This window comes from Lactuca sativa, chromosome 5, assembly GCF_002870075.4.
Source record: "Lactuca sativa cultivar Salinas chromosome 5, Lsat_Salinas_v11, whole genome shotgun sequence".
NCBI lineage: Eukaryota > Viridiplantae > Streptophyta > Magnoliopsida > Asterales > Asteraceae > Lactuca > Lactuca sativa.
Genome location: NC_056627.2, coordinates 247,996,269 through 248,017,959, shown reverse-complemented (window position 1 = coordinate 248,017,959; position 21,691 = coordinate 247,996,269). Strand labels below are relative to the sequence as shown.

General features: G+C 35.4%; 3 protein-coding genes across 3 annotated transcripts; 1 reads left to right on the top strand and 2 right to left on the bottom strand.

Annotated features, from left to right (window-relative positions):
* The first annotated feature begins 11,248 nt into the window (after nt 1–11,248).
* LOC111878006 (stromal 70 kDa heat shock-related protein, chloroplastic) lies at nt 11,249–14,368 on the top strand. Its single transcript, XM_023874513.3, has 8 exons — nt 11,249–11,924; nt 12,015–12,267; nt 12,368–12,447; nt 12,537–12,679; nt 12,768–12,866; nt 12,955–13,144; nt 13,227–13,625; nt 13,706–14,368. The coding sequence occupies exons 1-8, from the start codon at nt 11,385–11,387 to the stop codon at nt 14,105–14,107; spliced, it is 2,106 nt and encodes a 701-aa protein (XP_023730281.1). The 5' UTR covers nt 11,249–11,384; the 3' UTR covers nt 14,108–14,368.
* A 1,346-nt stretch (nt 14,369–15,714) lies between these two features.
* Nucleotides 15,715–16,948, bottom strand: LOC111878033 (uncharacterized). The gene is made up of 3 exons (XM_023874549.3): nt 16,774–16,948; nt 16,105–16,358; nt 15,715–16,012 (listed from the first exon to the last, which is right to left on the bottom strand). Exons 1-2 carry the CDS (start codon nt 16,847–16,849, stop codon nt 16,120–16,122), a joined length of 315 nt encoding a protein of 104 aa, XP_023730317.1. The 5' UTR covers nt 16,850–16,948; the 3' UTR covers nt 15,715–16,012; nt 16,105–16,119.
* Nucleotides 16,949–18,618: 1,670 nt separating this feature from the next.
* Nucleotides 18,619–21,534, bottom strand: LOC111878009 (elongation factor 1-gamma). The gene is made up of 8 exons (XM_023874518.2): nt 21,420–21,534; nt 21,271–21,315; nt 20,375–20,524; nt 20,219–20,279; nt 20,084–20,136; nt 19,888–19,989; nt 19,280–19,778; nt 18,619–19,189 (listed from the first exon to the last, which is right to left on the bottom strand). The coding sequence occupies exons 2-8, from the start codon at nt 21,277–21,279 to the stop codon at nt 18,810–18,812; spliced, it is 1,254 nt and encodes a 417-aa protein (XP_023730286.1). The 5' UTR covers nt 21,280–21,315; nt 21,420–21,534; the 3' UTR covers nt 18,619–18,809.
* Between the last annotated feature and the right edge of the window lie 157 nt (nt 21,535–21,691).

Below are 21,691 nucleotides of genomic sequence, written 5' to 3'. Positions count from 1 at the left end.
GTGAGCCTAAAGTTTTTAAATCGTAATATATATTTTTGTGGTTTGTTGTAGTTGTTAATTCATTTCCTTCCATTTTGGTGTCTTTCTCATTCTATTTTGTCGTCTCTACATGTTTGCCCTAGTAGCATTAAGTAGGTGGGAATCTATAGGTTCAATTACTAGTCTCTCCTTCATCTTCCTTTTTTCGTTTTGGGGACATTATTGATTTTCTTTTTTTATTCTATGTTGGCTGTGGAACCGAACACAAAATCTATAAAATGTATCAGATTTATTGTTGATTGTTACCTATCATTTCCTTGTTTTTTTTTTCTTAAATAAGTGGGTAAAAGTTATCATATTTATGAGCATGCTCCTCAAAAGGATGAAAACGTAATCAGTTTAATTGTTGTCATAATGACTTGCAACACCTCTCAACGTTCAATCTCATGCATGCATGTGTTTATCTTTACGTTTATGCTCTTACGCTTATTTAGTATTTTCAGTCTTTGACTTTGTCATGAAGGTAGTGGGCAGTTTACTAGCAGTTGAGGTCATGTGTTAGTAGTGGTTAGTCTCCTTTGAGTCATGTAAGCCATATATGGCACTCCTTACTTGCACGTTGAATAAGATAGCACATACAACTTGTGTGTAATATGTTTTTTTCCTTCTTTAATTCCTTGCATTGTAGTTCTTTGTCGTGTACAAGGAAAGTTCGGATCTTCAAGTTAACAAATTGGTATCAGAGACTTCATCAATGGCTGTGTTTAAGCAGAGACTTCATCAATGGCTGTGTTTAAGCAGTATGTGGTGTCAAGAAACTTAATAAGCAAAACTACAACTCTTGGTCTGCTTGCATTATGTCGTATATACCAAAGACAAAACAACCAAAAGCTGAAGACAACAATGGAGTTTTATGAAAGTGGAAGATCAAGACGGGAAAGGCTATCTTTATTTTGAAGACAACGGTTGAAGAAGATGTATTAGAACATATTAGAGATGTGATGACTCCTAAGAAGCATATGATATTCTCTATGCGTTGTTCTCAAAAAGAAATGACACGAAACTTCAACTCCTTGAGAACAAACTTCTCTTAGTGGTTCAATATGACATGTCTATTCCCCAATACTTTCACAATGTAAAGTCCATGTGTAGAGAGATCGCTGAGTTTCATCCTCATACATATATCAGGAACCAATGATGAAAGGAATCATCATTCATGGTTAATTTAAAACATTAATTTAGAAGTTGTGTGGCTTCAATATACAAGGATGGCCTACCTGGCCAACCAATCAACCATTAACTTGTTGAATTTGAAAGCTTGTTGGTAGACCACGAAGCTTTTTAGCAAAGCAGATGGGTGGTCTCTCGTTAAAAACCGAAGAGAAAGCCCTTTAAGTGGAGAAGGGTAAGGCTAAGTTCAGATCTAACCCTAACCATGGTCCTAAACGCAACTTAATTTGATAGAACCAAAACTCACGAATCTAGTCAAGTATGGTAGTAGCTAGTCGATCGGGTTGTAGTGATAGTTGACAACTCAAAAGTCAAAACTCTCCACTGCTTATATCGGTGTTGTTAACTTTTCTCTAGACAATAACAAGAACAAACCAACGCTCAAAGGTGTATATACCACATACCAGGGATGAAGTAAAATTATATATATGAGAGAATCCCTGCCAAAAATGGAAATGGATGGCTTGTGATTAATGGTACTTGAAATGTATATCTATAGACAACCCCATCCGTATCAGTACATTGGCACTATCATGTCATCCACTACAAAGTATGACTTATAACCTCTTTTTCCCGTTTGTGTTTCAACGCGTTACCCCTTGACCACCGCGCGCTATTAGGTGTGATCGAAATCAAACTAGCTAGCTTATGTGATTGCGTGCTTCGCACCTCATAACTTGTACCAGTTTAGCTCAAGTCCCCATTGGTCTCATGAAAATCTTAGTTGCCTAAAATGCCCAATGATGCTGGATTCACCAACATATAACTCAAATCCTGAATATTAATTTCATTATGAAAGCATGCATTTTATTCACACGTTTTTCTTGACAATCCATGTAATTTTGTTTTCTTACTTGACATCAAGATGAAGATCACCATCTTTTCAAACTCTCTACTTATTTTTATGAAGAAAGTAAACGAAGACGATTAGAAAAGATTTTTTTTACGATCAACAATGTACATAAAAAAACACGACATATTAGCATGAACATGCAAATCTCATAAAAAAAAAAAATGTTTCACATCCTCCTTGAAAGCCCATGTTCAAACCTTTTTTAGTTGATTCTTACACAACATTTTTTCATCATACACAATATATATATATATATATATATATATATATATATATATATATATATATATATATATATATATATATATTTACATATTTTACAACCATTTAAAATATAAATTATTGTGTATAATAAAAAATTAATGTGTGTATGAATCAATTTTTTTAGTCTACATATATTTAAAAAAGAATTTTTTTTGTCAGGGTCTCTTATGCACACCTATTTTTAGAATCCATTTCTATCTATATGGCAACCCTAGGTTGTTTGTCATTTTCTCACTTTTATATTCCAATGTCATTCACTTTAATCTTTGTTCTAATTTTGAATTTAATTTTGAGTTTTGACATACAAAATATATTACAGTTTTGAGTCTTATAACTCAATCCAAATCACCATAAGTTTAGTTTTTGAGTTTTGTTAAACCGTGGTCCGTGCATAAAAAACCACTTTTAGCAAAGCCTATGGCCAAAATAATTCGATCTTGTTTACATACAAAATATTGAGAAATCTTCGATAAAATTTTAATATTTTATATTAGTTTACGGTTTAATCTTAACATTTATTTTTTGAACATAAAAGTCCCAATTATCTAATTTTATACGACAATCTGTTATTTTCTATTGAAAAAAAATAATGTTTATTTCGTTAATATTGGCAAAATTTAAAATAATCAAAACTTTTTGTTCAAAAATAAAATAAAAGTTTGGATTAAACCGTAATCTGACCCATAATATTGGGACTTTATCGGAAATTTCCCACAAATTATTAAAATATGTTACAGTTGTACTTTCAAATCCTAGTCAAAGTTTTGGCCAACATTGTCATTTCTATAAGGTCATCCGTAATACATGCAACGAGAGGGGTCGTGGTCCATGTGGCCACGATCTATATTCATGAACACCACCCCCGAACCTTCGTAGTTGGGCGTGGTCATTTTTCTTCATGATGCATTCGACGGGTGAGAACGACCAATCAGGACAATTCCTCTCTTTGACCCATTGACTAGCCGTTGAATGGTGCAAAAAAAATTTAATATGTAAACATTACCTATATAAACACAACATTTACATAAACCTTTACATCCAAACCTTTCATTTCTTTTATACTCTCTAAAAATCATATTTATGTATTTTTTTAACCATTTCGATTCGGATGACGACATGGAATTTATCTCGACATTTTCAATGTTGTGCAACATATACACGATGAAGAACGTACGGATGTTACACATACAAGAATGGTTGTCATTCGAGATCATGAAGTCGCACATGACTTATTAGTACACGATTACTTTGTCGATAATTGTCTTTATAATGATGAGTCATTCGAACGTTGTTTCCATCTAAATAAGACTATATTTTTACGTATTAGTAATGTTTTAGAGCTTCGTTATGATTATTTTAAACAAAAACTTGATGCTAGATAAAGAATGAGTTTTAGTAGTATACAAAAATGTGCGGTTACACTTAGATATTTGGGATGTTGTAACGCCCCAAAATTACTAAGTAAAAAATTTTGTTTTAGATTAACCAAAACAACCATTCATTCATTCCAAAATCCCATCAAAGTATAGAAAGGTATTAAAGCTTAGTGAGTTCCCTTAGGATACGGAAGTACCTGAAACATAAACATAAACCGTAAGCACAAAGCTTAGTGAGTTCCTCAAAATACCGCATACCATACATACATCGGGCCCCGCCCGGCTAACAGGCCCTACCTATAATACATAATGGGCCTTGTCCAACATACATAACATGCAAGAGTCACAAAGACAATAGCAATCCAATAACACCTAGTATCTTACAATATAGTGAGAAAACCCACCTCTCAGTCGATAATCTGCTCTTACTGCCAGAAACACCGATGCTACGCACCACCTATACAGTTATCCCAAGTAAGCCCTTAGCTCTTTTTCCAAAACTAGGAGTTTAACCAAAAGTCAACTCAAGTCAAAATTCAACGGTCAACGTTGACCTTAGTCAACCGCCACGTCATGGCCATCCATGACCACGACGTGGCCCTCGTTCAACAAAAGAGTCGCCCATCCCCTAGTCACCAATCCATGATGACCTAAGGCCACGTTGTGGGCACTAGGTTTCTAACAGTTTAATGGATTAAGTTCTTTCCTTCGATCCCAATAGCTCCAAATCTCATATCTGGTCCTTCCCATGGTCTAGATGGATAAAGTTTCCAACTTTATCCATTAGGACACCCAAAGAGATCAAGATCTCAAACCTTAGTTCCAAGTAAAGAAAAATACAACAAGGACTTAACCATTAATCCTTTAATTCGTAAAGCCCTTAAGTGAACCGCTCCAGAAGAGTTTCTAGTACTGGATCTAGCATAAAGGTGGGTGCTTTATAGACAAGCATGTCCAATGCATGTCTAGAATCCATTTTATGGTGAAATGAGCTAAAAGTGACCAAAAACTAATGCAAGGTTAAGAACCCCAACTAACATCTAGATCTACAAAATATATTGCTCATGGGACTCAGGAGAGTCATAAAGTTGCAACTTTTATCATTTCAAACCTACCAACCATCTCTTATGGACCAAAATATGCTACGAAACTAGATTTACAACTAAAGAATCATCAATATGGAAAATTGAGGACTTATAAATTTTCAAAAAGGTGATTCCAAAGAAAGAGAAGAGTTGTTGCTTGATCCTTCGGCTAACACCTTCTTCTTTTTCCTTCAAAATGCAACAAAACACCATAAAGAGCTAAACACTCAACAAGGGAGGCTAGGGTTAGGGTTTCTGAGCTTGGGAAGGTGATGGAGGCTAAATGATCACAAAACCCTGGCCACAATATCCTTTAAATAGGGCCCAAGGCCCAAGAATTAGGGTTTTCTCCGAAAGCAGTTGCCATACCATGACAACCCATGGGCACGATGTGGTGATCATTAAAAATCTCGCGATCAAAGAGGTATTCCCACGCCATGGTGAAGCTCCACCACGCCGTGGCTACCCAAAGTGAAGATTTATAATTAAAATTTATCTCATACCTAAAACAAGTGTTACAACTTATAACTCTCCCTCACTTAAATTAGATTTCATCCTTGAAATCCATCCTTACGACCTCCACTGTCACACCAGTCGTGTATCGCCCATGTTTCCTACTAGATTAAGTCATATTCTGTAATCGCTTTAGTCAACCATTGTAATCTTTATATGAATGAATAAGAAATGATTATTCATATATTTACGTGCTTATATGTTCTATAGGATATTGAGTGTATTTAATAATAAATTAAATTAAATTAAATTACGCATCAAAGATAAAAGATTACTTAGGAAAAATAATCTTAACCTAGTTATATTATACTTCATAAAGATTTCGGAGATATAAGGAGCGTTCAAATCTGAATTCATATGAAGAAGTTATGCTTCTTCGAAGTTTCGCGATTAAACCAGCATGACTCTGCGTAAAAAATAGATTTTTGATAAATTACTTTTTAGCATAATAGATCTAAACAAAACTCGTAGTAATCGTTAAGACAAGAGCGTGCATATAGAGAACATCCAAATCTGACTTCGTGAGAGGAATTTATGAGTTTTCTAAGATTCGGCATAACAGTATTCTACTCAAAAATCGTATTTTAGATCGGTCGACTTTTTATACAAGTTTTAACAGTTTAAGCATGTGTGAAAAAAGATAAAGTCAAAATTAGCCGAAGGATTCTAAACGAAAGTTGTAAATCTCGTCGAGCTTTTTGGGGATATAAACAACATTAAAAATGGAGTTCGTATGAAGAAGATACACAATTTTGAAAATATGAAATTCGGCACGCGTATGTGCGATGCGTAGAAGGTTCTAGAAGCTGCTACGCCCCCCACCTAATTCGTGTCACATGTCAGTAGAATTGATGAGCCACTCCACCTTGTATGCGGCATGCCACCATGTTGTATGACATGCGTCCCAAGGAACCCAACTATAAATATCAGCTCATTCCTTCCTCAATCCTCACACCTTTCAGTTGATTTTGCTCTGAAATTTTCGATACTTAACCCCTTTTTCCTTCATTCTAACCTATAACGAAGCCCTGCGACGCCCCTGAGTAATCATATGAGTAGTAGCCTTCGAGTAGGAGATCCCGAGTCAGTATTCAGCCCATATAGATCTCGGTTCTCATTTATAGTACTTTTTAAGTGAGCTACGCTTACTCTTCTTCTGTGTAATTTATAATCATAGTTATAAGTAGTTACTAGGAAATTATAAGTAAGATTTATCAATGATTCCTAGTCGTTATACTGCTTGATCTATTTACGGGAGTAATACCTAGGTTGGATTTAGTGAGGTGTTTAAAGTGGGATTTCCAAACAGTATACTTTGTATACCAAACGGACCCTACCTCCGATATGATCTTACCTGATTATTCCTTGTTTAGATTTTGAAGTAGACTTTGGGATTATTTAAGAATATAAACTTGTAGGATAATTGACTAAGACTTAGCGTTATGTACATCTAAGTCTTTTGGAAAGGTGTAAGGCGAAGCTCTGCCCGATTCACCAAACACTTTTGTGAGGCGAGTGCGTAGTTTGTGACATCCCCATTTTCACGGCCAGAAAAAGACCGATTTTGTTTATGCTTTATAAAAATCAGAGTACCTCTTTTAATAAAAGTGTTGCGGAATTTGTCCCCAGAAAAACATGATAATTACGTTATCAAAGCATTCCCGAAGAAATGTATTTTTTATTCATTTTAAAACGTTGGGATGTCATCGTCAATACATGAACATAAGCATAAACAGAACTTACATTTATTCACACTAGTGATCTACATCTCTTTTAAATCTCTCAGTGTAAAGTAGCTTCGTATCGACACCTGTGATACAAATAAGTTGGAGTGGGTCAGGTTGGGAAACCTGGTGAGTACATAAGGTTTTCAACCCACAATAATATAATTATTATATTTAAACATCAAACAATCAACCCAATTACCCATTCCCATTATCTTCTTAAGGATTTACCCTAAGGATCAGCTAATCCTTGTTCATTCATTCCTAAGGATCATCCTAAGGAACAACATGAAGTCCATTGTTGCCAATGACACAGTGGTCAAGCGCAGCTACTAATATTATCACTTAGGCGCAGCTGTCAGAGTTGGGACATTTTCTATGAGGCACTTCTGCCGGTATTGACCTTTAAACGCTACTGTCATGGTCGTAAGGCTCCCTATTAGGCGCAACTACGATACTATCCTTAGAGCGCAACTGCTAGGACGTTTACCGTAGACCTAAAACATCTACAGGGTGTGGCGCAGCTGCCAGTGTTCATCTATAGGGTACTAGGTCCATTGCTGCCAATGTTTACCTATAGGGCACTAGGTCCATACTACTAATGTTCCTCTATTTCAGCTTTTACCCCTCATCATTCATCTACCCATGTTTTACCCAACATACTTTGTAGATATAAAATACTTTATACAGTTTACATCATTTAAAACATGTATAAAAATCTTTCACCAGTATAGACAACAAGTATTCAGACAATATCCACACATAACACGTAATTTATATTAAAATACTTCATATTTATGTGTAAGATGAAAGGGACTATGCACTCACTTGGGAAGGTGGTGACTCGAAACTTGAACAGCACTTCGTTACTCTCAACACAATTTTCCTCGGACAAAACCTAGTATCATTACCACTAGAGTTTAGTTTAATATTCACCGAGACTAATTAATAGTCTAGCTATTATTACTATTATATAAGTGTTAAGAAACACTCTTATATAACTCATAATAATAACCCAAATACTCATTATAAGTTCCTAATAACGTTACTATATTAAAACATAAGCAATACTAAAGATAGGGTAGGCATAACTCACTTACAGCGGGTTTTTTCTCGAAAATCGGGCTTCGCTGGAGCAACATTCCCGAGATGAAAGGATCTTTTCTCGGGACTCTGGGAGCCTCTGGGCTTTCTTCAGGTGCTAGGGAGGTTCCCTAGGTTTTTTTTTTGGGGGGGGGGGGGTTTGGGGGGTTAGAGAGAGAGTTTAGATAGAGAAAGTGAAGTTGGGAAGGTGTGAAGAATGAGGGAGCCCGACACCTCTATTTATAGGCTGGAAAATAGATCTACTCGTCGGGTAGGTCCTCCTACTCTTCGATTCCATGCGAAGGGTCACCCTCTGGTGGCTTGCCTTGGGGAGAAAGCCTTGGCCCTTATTCAGACACGTCACCCGATTTCATACAGCACCCTGCCGACTTCTAAACCCCGTAACTTTCGCATACGAGCTCCATTTTCGACGTTCTTTATATCCACGCGTAGTTAAAAATAATATCTACAATTTTCATTTAGACTCCATAGACTAAATCTCGACCGATCTTAAATTTAACAGTAGGAGGAGATTAGACTGTTAAATGACTGTGAAGAATTCGTAACTCCTTCATACGGACTCCGTTTTCGTCTGTCTTTTTACCGTTGAGTTCCTATTAATGAGATATTCAACTCTCATTAAGGTTGCATAAGCCAAAAACCGCTCGAACTAAAATTCGAGTTTCGGGCTGTACACTTCTAAGCTGAAACTTTGAAAAATCATAACTTCCGCATACGAAGTCAGCTTTGGGCGTTCTTTTTATGGATCTTCTCGGTTTAACGTATACTACAACTTTTGTTTAGATCATTAAGGCTAAAAATTCATCTATCTTAAATTCACTATTTACGTCTCCCGGTGCCGTGCCGGTTTTGCCGAAAAACTTTAACGGGCTATAACTTCTTCGTTATAACTCGGATTTCGGCGTTCTTTATATGTACGGAACCCTTGAGACATATTCTACAACTTGGTTAAGATTATTTATTCTAAATAATCTTTTGTCGAAAAGTCGTTTTCGACCCCTATTATATCTAAATTGACTAGTCCGGATCTACGGGCGTTACATAGTTTCTATCAAGATGATAATCTAAAATATAAGTATTATTTATATGAGACATTAAATGATTGCTTGTATTATCAGTGCTACATGCTATTTTTATAAATACTATTGAATTAGAAATTGTTTTGGGAATCGATTGCCTTTAGTTATAAGTTTTGCCTCAAGTTTAAGAATAAGACTTTTAAAGGATACTTAACTGAGATTAATGTTAGGTATCGATTAGGCCTCATGACTAGGGTAGGGTGTGTGAGATCAGAACGGAGTGTTTCTCCTCTTTCTTCGATGACCATAAATGGTGGGTCCAGATTAGACAACTGGCAAGTATGTATGGGTCATCGACCAAAGTAGATGACAACAATTAACTATTCTAGACAGTCCAGTGAATTACGTTTTTAGCATGGACTTTAAACCATGGACGTAGATAAAATGGGATATCATATTTATCAAATCTCTGAACATTTTTTGCCTTATATCACTTACATTGGCCAAGGACACCCCTAACTGTGTAGTTAATCAGATATTCATACGATTCATCAGGTTGGGTGATTCCTCCAGATAATCGTTGTTTTAGGATCTATGAGGATCGGTTAGGTTGGGTAGTTGGTCTTAGGTCAGATTTTATATATATTATCTGATAACGTTGTTTTGCAGAAATGATATTATTTAATATCACTAATTTATTGTGGGCTTGAAAACCCTACGTATCTCACCAGGTTTTCCCAAATCCGACCCACTCATTTTTTTTATACATCACAGGTAGTGGAATCAAGGTTGTTGTAGTCTATTTAGGATGTTGAGTGGAATAAAGAGATGTGCCTACGTATCTCTCTTTCTTTCTCTCTCTCTCTCTCTCTCTCTTTTTGATAGTCTTCTTCCTCAAGAACAAATCTAAAAATCTGGAGTATGTGTTGTTTAAGAAAAACCAAGAAAATAAGGAGGAACAAAAACTGAAAGTGTGGAGGGCTTGAGATGAACATATCCGAGATGGTTTTTAGATCCATAAACGGACGTGGCTTTAGATCTGGAGACAGAAATGGAAAAGCTTATGATGGTTTTCAGATTCGATGACGGAAAGGGAAGGGTTTCTGATAACGAAGGAGATGGAGAATGTGGGCAAGAAAAGGGTGGCGCCGGTTGTTGTTTCCGATGGATCTAAAAACAAAAACACCATCGCATTTGATCTAACGAGTTCATCACTTCTCACCTTTGTTTTACTTTATCTGGTTATTTCTTGGCTTCTTGCCATAAATTTGAAGTTCAGTTACTTTCATGAGTTTTTCTTATGTTCTTTAAGTGTTCAAGTCATGTTCTGATTTCTGGGTTAAATGGTAGATTGATGACTAACAAACACATGTGTTCATCAAATCTGATTTCGTGTGCGTGTTCATCAGATTGTGTGTGTGTGTGTGTTTATTTGATTTCTTATGTGTGTGTTAATGATTGTGTGTGTGTGTTCATCAGGTATTCATCTGATATGATTTTTTGTGTATGTATGTTCATCAGATATGATTTCATGTGTGTGTTTGTTCATCAAATAGGGGTGAACTCAAGAACAAAACCAGATTTTGTGTATGCCTTTTTGTTTATGAGATGATTTTTGGTTGAGTTGAAGTGGCAGAAAAAGTGTTTAGGTGGAGATGGAGGTGGCAGACGGTAGTGGCGGCGGAGTGTGGTGGTGGAGGACTGTGGTCAAAAGGTGGTGGTGGTGGAAGATGTTCTTGAGTGTTCTTGAATCTATGAACATATTCTTGGGTGTTTATCAAGCACAAACCTAGACAGAGAGAGAAGGGGTGGGCCCAATGTTTATTAATAATAAAACATTAAATTAAATAGAAAAAATATAAAAATATATACAAGAATGGCATTTTAGTCTTTTCAGTTTGTCGAGGAACCAAAATCCCAGTCAAACTAGGCCAAAATGACTACCAAATCCAAAAAAATTATGGTTTTAACTAAATCCCAAAAAAAAAAATACATATATAACCATTTTTGCAATTTTGTCTTAAATTAAACCAAAACTTTTAATATCTACCCTATGCTTTACATTTCTTATCGTCTTGGTTTAAGCTTTGTTAACGGACCCCCGACCCACCCAAGACCCAACCTTCTCTCCCTACTTTATCTTCTTCTCAATTTCATTTGCCATTTACTCCGTCGTGCCCAAATTTTCTAGGGTTTAAGCGGCTCAGGATTTCACTTCTCAACCTGAGCAGGAACAGATGGCATCAACAACAGCTCAGATTCACCCTCTTGGAGGCAATCCTTTTGCTTCAACTATCAAGTTCCCCAAAACAGTCTTATTCGGCCAAGGTTTAAGGAATTCTGTTTCCTTTTCACAACAAATATCATTTGCAAAACTTAACAGGAGTAGAAGAAATCGTAGCAATGGTCCTCTTAGAGTCGTCGCTGAGAAAGTTGTGGGAATCGATCTTGGAACTACCAACTCTGCTGTTGGTGCGATGGAAGGTGGGAAGCCTGTCATCGTTACCAACGCCGAGGGGCAGAGGACGACGCCATCGGTTGTGGCGTACACGAAGAACGGAGATAGGTTGGTTGGACAGATTGCTAAGAGGCAGGCCGTTGTGAATCCTGAAAACACCTTCTTCTCAGTGAAGAGATTTATCGGGAGGAAGATGTCGGAGGTGGACGAGGAGTCTAAGCAGATTTCGTATACGGTGGTGCGTGACGAGAACGGAAACGTTAAGCTTGATTGTCCTGCTATTGGAAAACAGTTTGCTGCTGAAGAAATTTCAGCACAGGTACACCAGTGCTCCCTATACCTCTTTAATTTGTAACAGTAAGATGTTTTTGCCCTAATTTGGCTTCTCTTGTCGCTTCTCTTTTATCAGGTTTTGAGAAAGCTTGTGGACGATGCTTCAAAGTTTCTGAATGATAAGGTCACAAAAGCTGTTGTAACAGTTCCTGCTTATTTCAATGATTCCCAAAGAACAGCAACAAAAGATGCAGGTCGCATTGCTGGCCTTGAAGTTCTTCGTATTATCAATGAGCCTACAGCTGCATCACTAGCTTATGGTTTTGAAAGGAAAAACAATGAAACCATATTAGTGTTTGACCTTGGAGGTGGTACTTTCGATGTTTCAGGTGAGGGGACACGATTTGGGATAACTGAGTTTTCAATCCAATATGATGTTTTATTCTAAATATGTTTTCTGATGTCTGTTTCCCATTTTGTGGATTGTAGTTCTTGAGGTTGGTGATGGAGTTTTTGAGGTGCTTTCTACTTCTGGAGACACACATCTTGGTGGTGATGATTTTGATAAAGTTAGTATTGTTCTAGAACCAATACCATTGTCCATTTACTACCTTTTATAATTTCATTATTATAGTTTTCTTTTTACGCTTTCATGTAGAGAATAGTTGATTGGCTTGCTGCAAGCTTCAAGAAAGATGAAGGCATAGATCTACTAAAGGACAAGCAAGCCCTCCAGCGTTTGACCGAGACAGCTGAAAAGGCTAAGATGGAACTTTCAACTTTGACACAGGCAAATATCAGGTACATGAATCATATAAAAAAGTATTTATTGCTGTTCTTACTTTCTAGCAAACGAGTTTTACTGATTTGTGGGTTATTTTCTTCCTAGCTTGCCTTTCATTACAGCCACAGCTGATGGCCCTAAACACATTGATACCACTCTTACAAGAGCAAAGTTTGAAGAACTATGCTCAGATCTACTGGATAGGTTAGTGAACTAGTTTTATATGCCCTCTTTTTTATTTTTCAACTGTTGTTAAAACTTAAAACTGATAAAGTATGGATCTTTCTTTCAGGCTTAAAACTCCAGTTGAAAATTCATTGAGAGATGCAAAGCTATCATTCAAGGATCTTGATGAAGTGATACTTGTTGGTGGCTCAACACGAATTCCATCTGTCCAAGAAGTCGTTAAGAGCTTAACTGGAAAAGAACCAAATGTTACTGTCAATCCTGATGAAGTTGTTGCCTTGGGAGCTGCAGTTCAGGTATAAAAATCTTTATTCCATTCCATTCCATTCCTTAGAATCATTCCATTCCATTCCATCCAACCAATTCTTTTCTTTTAAGGCTGGTGTTTTGGCGGGAGATGTGAGTGATATTGTGCTACTTGATGTGACACCACTATCGATTGGACTAGAGACCCTTGGTGGTGTGATGACAAAGATCATACCAAGAAACACAACTCTCCCGAGTTCAAAATCAGAGGTGTTCTCAACAGCTGCTGATGGCCAAACAAGTGTTGAAATCAATGTTCTTCAAGGCGAGAGAGAATTCGTTAGAGACAACAAGTCTCTTGGAAGCTTCCGGTTGGATGGAATTCCTCCTGCTCCACGTGGGGTCCCACAAATTGAAGTCAAGTTTGACATTGATGCAAATGGTATTTTGTCTGTGACTGCAATCGAAAAAGGCACAGGAAAGAAGCAAGATATCACCATTACTGGTGCTAGCACACTCCCTGATGATGAGGTATGTAATATTATTGTAAATTGTAATGTAGGCTCTGTTTGTGTTGGTTTTTTTGGCTAATAATATATATAATGAAACAGGTAAAAAGAATGGTGAATGAAGCTGAAAAGTTTGCGAAAGAAGATAAGGAAAAAAGAGAAGCCATAGACACAAAGAACCAAGCTGATTCAGTGGTTTACCAGACAGAGAAACAGCTGAAAGAATTGGGAGAGAAGGTTCCTGCTCCAGTGAAAGAGAAGGTGGAGGAGAAGCTTGGGTTGCTGAAGGAGGCCATTTCGGGCGGGTCAACACAGACCATAAAAGATGCCATGGCTGCCCTAAATCAAGAAGTTATGCAGCTCGGGCAGTCACTTTACAACCAGCCTGGTGCAGGTCCTGGTGACGCCCCAGGTGCTGAGGGTTCAGAAGCATCTGGCAAGGGCCCTACTTCTGCTGCTGCTGAGGGAGATGTTATTGATGCAGATTTCACTGACAGCAAGTGAAGTGTGTCATGTGATTGATTTTTGATTGTTAAAAGTTGTGTATAAGGGATTTTCTATTTTTGGATCTACGATGATTATGGTGTTTTAGAGTTGAAAAGAGATAGAGAAACGAATTGAAATTTTACTTGCTATATCTATAGGTAGAAGGAAGTATAATAAGTGTTTGGCATTTGGCATATTGAATTTTTGAAAATGGAGCCTTGTTCTGGTTCATATTTTTCAGTTAACTCATAAATATCTATGTTTATTATTATTTTTTTATCACGAGTTCATGAAATTTTTTAATGTCCAACAAGAATTGAATTCATTGTGTTAAATGACATGTGTAATTAATGATCAGAACAATGTAATCTGCGTTGTGAAGATAGTATATGCTAGATAACTTTCATGTACCACGTGCCTGTCTGGCCCATTCGATTCGTCTTTTGTAACTGTTTTTCTGTGACATTTAATACGTTTGGAGAAATTTTGTTTCTTTTTATCGTTGATAAATAAACGGACTATTGGCTTTATTGCCTCTAGAATTCGCATATGCGTTGAGAATTAATATGTAAAATTTAAAAATTGCTCACACTTTATGGGTTTATGTACATGTACAACAGTAGATCGAAGATAAGTGTTAACAACCATTGTGTATATAATTTTAAGGCTAAGAGGAGTGGGAAGAGCCTTCCTTAAACTTGTTAAGCCCAAATGTACACCACCCCCTAGCACTCGCCAGGGGTTGTTAAGGTGAGTGCATCAAACATTTAACGAGAGGAGAGAGATAGAGACTGTTTGTTTGTGATTGGTGGTAAGAGAGGAGAGAGAGTGCTTTTTTACCATTGGTGGAAACTCATTTCAATGAATTTACCCTTCAAACAAAATTCAATCCCCATCCCCCTTCTTTTTATTAAATCCGATTTTTACCTTGCTTTAATTAAAAATTCAACTTTTTATCATTCCCTTTTTATAAATAAATCCGATTTTTACCGTAATTTAACTTTTTCATTTATTTAAATATTAAGTGTTTGTCTAGCATTAACATGTTTTTTTTTTGTTTTTTAAAATATAATTTATATTTATATTAATTGTTTTTGGTTAAAAGAATAAAATATGTTTAATATTTGTGTACAAAAAATGTTTGTATATTAAAATAAAATAATTTAATAAAATTAGAAAAAGAAAATTAAAAGAAAAAAAATGGAGTGCTGGAGTTTTACCACTCTCTACCAAATGCTAAGATTAAGTGTTAAATTGTAAAAAATGAGGTGGCATTCAAAAATATGACTTGGCAAGGTGTTAAAAGTGTTATCACTCCTTTAACATAACGCGAGCTTTTTGAAAGAATAACTTTTCAAGAAACTTTGTGACATGCCTTTAACTGTTATGCTAGAAAACAAAAGTTTTGATATATTTAAAGATCTGACAATATCAAATAGTTTGAATCAAACCCAGTAAATCAAAAGTGGTTATATTTTTGTGGATAGATGACAAAGTAGGCAGACCAGACAAAATAGGTAACGGGTTCAATTGGATAACCTTTTAGTATATGTCAAAACCATGTCCCTTACTCGCAAGGTCTTCTTTTTCTTAAAGTCTATAAATAATACGACTACAAAATGATATTATGACAATAATAGTTTAACTGTTATCAATAAACCAACTTCCGCAACATATAAAAAGTATGGTGGTTCCTATAAAACATACATTTTCAAGAAGAAAACAAATATACGATTAACCAGAAAAAGCAATGAAGAAAGATGAGTACATCTTTTGTCGTCATGTTAATAAAAATTATACAAATTTCAATGACAAGTTTGAGTCCTCGTCATCACACGCTATAAAATTTATACAATTGCTAATTCCAGAAACAAATGCTGGGAGCCGCCTTCCTGATGCACAACTACCATTTACACCTGTGTTCTGATAAAAAAAAAGGTCGTTTTTGGGTGAATTAAGCTACAAAAACCTGCATATATATATGAATCAAAATAGTAAAGGGTATGGGAGTTTACTTTGATTAAAGTAACTTAATCACGAAGACCAAGTTCAAGCTCAAGCTCATCATCTTGTTCAAACAGCTTTAGTAGACGAGCATATTGTTCATCACGTTTCTTCTTTTGCCATAACCTGTAAAGGAAAAATGACAAACCAGCAAATGCCCCAATCGTGATGCATGTTATCAGAATTGTAGATCCTTTTTTGCTACTTGAAGAAGAATGAGCATCAACTTTTGTCACATCTTTGGAATTTGAATCCTCTGAAAACCCTGAAATGATTTATAATACAACACAAATGAATTATGACAATAGATGAACTGTAGAACTCAATGGTGTAACACTACAGGAGCCGATTTAAATTGGTAACTTATATTCATCATATGCAATAGGTTAAATTTCCTTAAAATATGCATAAACGCAATCGAAATAAACCCTAGAACACATGTTATGTCAGAATCTAGGAAGAGAAACATATGCATAAACGCAATTGAATAATTAAACCACATATATCAAAACCTCCCTATTTACTGTTAAAGCGAGATGAACATAAAGTTTCTACTGACTCGCGATTTTGTTATTAAAATTGACATAATCAGGCGTAGATCTTTAGAGAAAACAAGCAATTGAGTAAACAGATTAAATTAAAGATAAAATAGTTGTAGTGTAGAGATCTGAGGAACGAACCAGCGAAGAATTGCAGGGAAATTGAGGAAAAGAATAATAAGAAGCGGAGCGAACTCCGACGCGAGATCTCCGTCATCTCTCTCTGATAATATCAACGCAAAATTGCCAGGGTTTTCCGGATATGGCAGACAAGTGTTCATATAATAAGTTGCGCCATCACTCCGCGTTATTTACAAGTCATAGTAAACTACTAAACTTGGGTTCAGAAAAACTAATTTCTAAATTTATCATCGTTTTCAAAATAATATTGAGATTAGATTGTATATTTCTTTATTGCAATTGTTAAAAAAGCAATTTAAATGGAGGTTGGTCTAGATTTTATTTTATTAAAATGTTTGATTTATTTTATAAGTATTTATACTAAAAGCATAAGTACAGGTCATACAAATGGTATAGCAGATAATTTTGAGTAAAATTATAACTTGGACATTTCATTTCAAGTTTTAATCAGACTCAATATATACATAATTTTGTTAAATTTATTTTATTATAAAACTAATTGACATCCATGTGATTCTCAATTGAATCTTTTCCTAAATCGAAATGTGAAATGATAAAAGCATGTTTTGAAATCCAGACCAAATATTGAATCGATCAACATATTATTAGTATGATTGTTCAACTTGTAGCACCGATCCTCATAACCAGTAAAATGTGAGAGATGTATAACACACTAAGATGTTTTTTTTTTAAATCTTCAGACCTCTTATTGTATAACATACTAAGATGTTTGTTTTTGTAAAAAAAAACATCTTCAGACCTTTTTATTGTTGTGCGTCGCAGCACACGTGTAACACTTTTCATTTCGGTGTGTTTTTTAGAAGTCTTTGGAGTAAAAATTTTATGCACGTGTTCTGTTTTGGGGCAGCCCTTTTATTGTCTCTTTTAACCTTTTTTTTTCCTGAAATCTTGATTATATGTTGCTGAATTATTGTTTTATCTTTTTTTTTCATTTTTTTTGTTTATTCTTGCTGAATTATTTTTTCGCTTTTTTATATTGAATAATGATAATTTTTTGTTGAAATGTCATTATTTTTTGCCTAAAATGTCATACATTATTAAATTTTCGATATTAAAAAACTAATTTCGGCATATAAAATTAGTTTATTTTAATTTTTTAATATGCACAACCGCATTGAGATGGTAAAACACAAACACGTTTTTTATTACAGTCTGCAGCCATTTAGTTTATTTTAAATTTTTAATATCTACAACAAATAAGATAAATAACTTATTTCATTTCGGAACCATTATAGATTTATCGAATCGGTTACTATTTCCAAATCTAAAAAATAGAGATAAAAATAACAAAGAATAGAATTTGATTAGTTGGTATTCAAAATATATAATTCTAAATAGTCAAGTCGAGAAAGAGATGGTTGAATCAAAATAACTTTGTTTAAAATTCAATTTTTGACTCGTAGCAATATGAATCAAGCCAACATTTTTATTGGAAAATCAAGCAACATTTTTATTGGATAATCAAGGGTTTCCAAGTCCATAGCCAAATACTCATTACTTCTTAGATTGTAATTGCTATCTTATTAGCTTCAGCCACTTTAAAAACAAATACGCTTCTTATTACAGTCTACAACCGTTGTGGTCCGCAGACTTCCTAAATTTTTACTTTAAAAAACCAAACAGTACCTAAAAACGTTTTAAACTTCAATACGTGAAGCAGTTTCATTTTTTGCAGGGTCTAAAGAACCTACTCGATAGACATACATAGATGAAACTCTAGTTATCGTTTTCAATCATCTAGCAAATATCATGCATTCTTTCAGGTTTTGAACAACTAACATTCTCCAACCTGTAAACAACGCATTTCAAATGCAAAAAGAACAATAACCAACTGTGGGATGCAAATGTATAATCTAGAGTCTGGACCCAATAAACAAAACTGGTTTAGTTTATAATATGCTAGTAAACATCACAAAACAAAACAAAGTTTGACATATATCTAAAAACACATTTTGTAGAAAAATCTACCCAATCACCAACAATAATTGATGGTTCGAGGGTCCCAGCATTTCCACTCACTTGAAGCACTTGGCATCCAAAAGAGCTTCACCTTCAAAAGGCTCAAAATCTTCAATCATCTGATTCACTCGCTCCTTTTGTGCCTCGTCAGAAAGGTCAACCTTGGTCCACTCGTAAAGCTCCATGTCATAACACTCATCCATCACAAATTTTGGGATTTCAGTCCCCCGGAAAAGCCACAAACCCTTGACCTTGAATGGAGGCTCGTTTCCAATAATCAACATCTTTCCAAAAGCATATTTCCTTGCAAGATCCATTCGCTGAAGGAATCCACCAACCTTGTTCATTGTCACAAATGAGACAGTGTTCTCATCATTGTATTTGTAGTTACAAAACCAAAGAGAGTATCCCTCTGGATCATACATGTCCCAAAAACCTGCAACAAAATCAATAAATATATCAGTCAACTGTTGTCTGAGAAGAGGATATATATTTTTTTTTAAAAAAAAGTCAAAAAAGAAAATACCTTTGATTGCAACTTCACGGAAGTTAGTTTTGGTGTTAGAGTAAAGCCTTTTCCAGTCATCCAAAACCATTGGACTTGGAGGCAATAAATCAAGAGGATTCTTTGCCTTAGGCTTGGGTGCCTCTTCCTCCTCTGGGGCAGCTTCAGGCTTGGGTTTAGGGGCTTCTTCTTTCTTGACTTCCTTTTTAGGCTCGGGTTTTGGTTTTTCCTCTGGTTTCTTGGCTGAAGGAAGAGGAATAACAGCTTCGGTTTGCACAACTTCTCCGATTATTTTACTGAATTTTGGTTGATTAACCAGGGTCCAGAAATACCTCTCAACATGAGGAAACTCAGATGTGAAACTTTTTGTCAACAAAAATTTAAAACCCATCACAAGGTTGCATGTCAAGATGATGTCAGCCAAAGTAACACCATCACCAACCAAGTAAGTATGTGAAGCAAGATATGTGTTTAGAGCACCAAGACCTCTCTTGGTAGCAGCAATATAACTCTCCTCAACCTTCAAAACATGCACACAAGATTGTCATTTAGAGCATTTCACAATATCCCATGGAAAAGACACATCAAAAATTCATAATAAAATTATGAAAAGAGCAAAAGTGACTAACAGGTTTAATGTAATTGGCATATCCAAATCTTGGTATCGCCCAACCCCTCATACTTGCATCAAGCTCCAAGGTTGCAAAGTCAATCCACTGCTCAATTTGGCCCTGTATAAAATATTTTCCTAAGATAGATAAGCTTTCATATAAGTTATAAGTATAGCTATTCTTTAATAATCATAAAAGATAACAAAAAAGTTACATATTCTATCGGTGTAGAACCAAAAAGAGAATTTCCAGGTTTCAAATGAGCAACTGCAGCATAAAACATAACAAAGTAAGCTCATTACTTTAAAACCAAAAGAAAATTAGAAACAATGGCTATTTGGTGCCTCACCATAGCGAGCAATAGCATTACTCTCAAATATTCCGCCCTCAGGAGTCTCAAGAACAGGGACCTGCATTAATGATGAAGAATACAGTATAAAACATTAAATAAAATTTTCCTTTTTGTAGAAAGATTTAATTGGATTATAAATTAAAAGAACAATACCTTTCCAATAGGGTTCATTTTAAGAAATTCAGGAGTCTTGTTTGACACACCCATCTGAAAGTTTTCATCCATTTTGATCTCAACACCAACATATTCTGCAGCAATTAATGACTTGTAAACATTCTTGTTGTTTGCCCCCGCGTGCATAATCTGCAACAAGAAGAATACATCATATGAAAAGCAATTAACTGACACAAGAATGTAAATACCAAATGATCACAAATCAGACATTAAAACGTCAATTTTTATAAAGTTCCAACGGTTGATATTGTTGCATCAAATACATATGAACTTCAAGATGTTGAAAAGGTTACATGAGAGAATATAATATTCAAAACTAAATAAAATTAAGAATAATATTCCATATAGAGCAAAAAGCATGAATAACATTTCCAAGGCCTACTAAACCGCTGAATCCTTATACCACTATCAGGTTAATTGGATGTCAATGCCTTATAAATTTGGTCTCAAATACATGATTAATATCTAGCCTCTGAATCCTTATCCCCTATCAGATAATTGGATGTCAGTGACTTTTAAATTTGGTCTCATGATTAATATCTAGCATTTCCAGATGATTATGATACAAAATCAACCACATCGATTAGCAAAATTTGTACACAGACCAAGCATGATCGATTGATTACACAAAACAAAATGAACATCGAAAACTCAAGTGGATGAAGAATACAATAAAGTTCCAGTGAGTTTTTCACCTCACAAACAAAACGATAAAAGTCGAAATGAGTAAACGAAACAAAGCGATCCACGAAAAAATGCAATCATAAGCCTCATCCGTACAAATTATATACAAAACAAGTGAGATCCGTCACGAACTCCGTACAAAAAAGCGTCAACTAATCAAAATTAACACAAAAAACGAACAAAAAACTCACCAGCGCCATTGCTTGAGGAACAAACGATCGCCTTCTGATATCGATCTACAGTAACAACGAAAATTCAACAGTATATCAGGGTGTAAAGAAGAGTAAGGCGAATGAGACATAAGTATACATGGTTCACAATTGAGCAGAAAAAAGGATACCTGGTACGAGCGTTTACTCCCAAAGCAGTGACAAATACAAATCTAGGGTTTTGGTATAGAGGTGCCGAGCATATTAAAAGACAGAGTAAGCCTTCCACTATTAACAACGGATCATTACAAAATATTACGAGGCCCAGCCCAATTACATCACCACTTCAATACTTCAGTCTGTTTGTTATCGTATATTCGTATTTGATTGCTGATGCCCACATTCGAATATTCGATTTTTAATCATCGATTCGGTCCTCTGTTTCCAACGAAGGCAAACAGGT

What these genes read in the sequence shown, in the direction of transcription:
- LOC111878033 (XM_023874549.3), bottom strand. Translation starts at nt 16,849, where the DNA reads ATGACGGAGATCTCGCGTCGGAGTTCGCTCCGCTTCTTATTATTCTTT. An exon ending in TTCCCTGCAATTCTTCGCTG is followed by an intron (nt 16,359 to 16,773) that starts GTTCGTTCCTCA and finishes AAATCATTTCAG; the next exon opens with GGTTTTCAGAGGATTCAAAT.
- LOC111878009 (XM_023874518.2), bottom strand. An exon ending in AAATGAACCCTATTGGAAAG is followed by an intron (nt 20,280 to 20,374) that starts GTATTGTTCTTT and finishes TCATTAATGCAG; the next exon opens with GTCCCTGTTCTTGAGACTCC. An exon ending in ATGCCAATTACATTAAACCT is followed by an intron (nt 19,779 to 19,887) that starts GTTAGTCACTTT and finishes CATGTTTTGAAG; the next exon opens with GTTGAGGAGAGTTATATTGC.
- LOC111878006 (XM_023874513.3), top strand. Translation starts at nt 11,385, where the DNA reads ATGGCATCAACAACAGCTCAGATTCACCCTCTTGGAGGCAATCCTTTT. An exon ending in CTGAAGAAATTTCAGCACAG is followed by an intron (nt 11,925 to 12,014) that starts GTACACCAGTGC and finishes CTCTTTTATCAG; the next exon opens with GTTTTGAGAAAGCTTGTGGA. An exon ending in CCTTGGGAGCTGCAGTTCAG is followed by an intron (nt 13,145 to 13,226) that starts GTATAAAAATCT and finishes TTTTCTTTTAAG; the next exon opens with GCTGGTGTTTTGGCGGGAGA.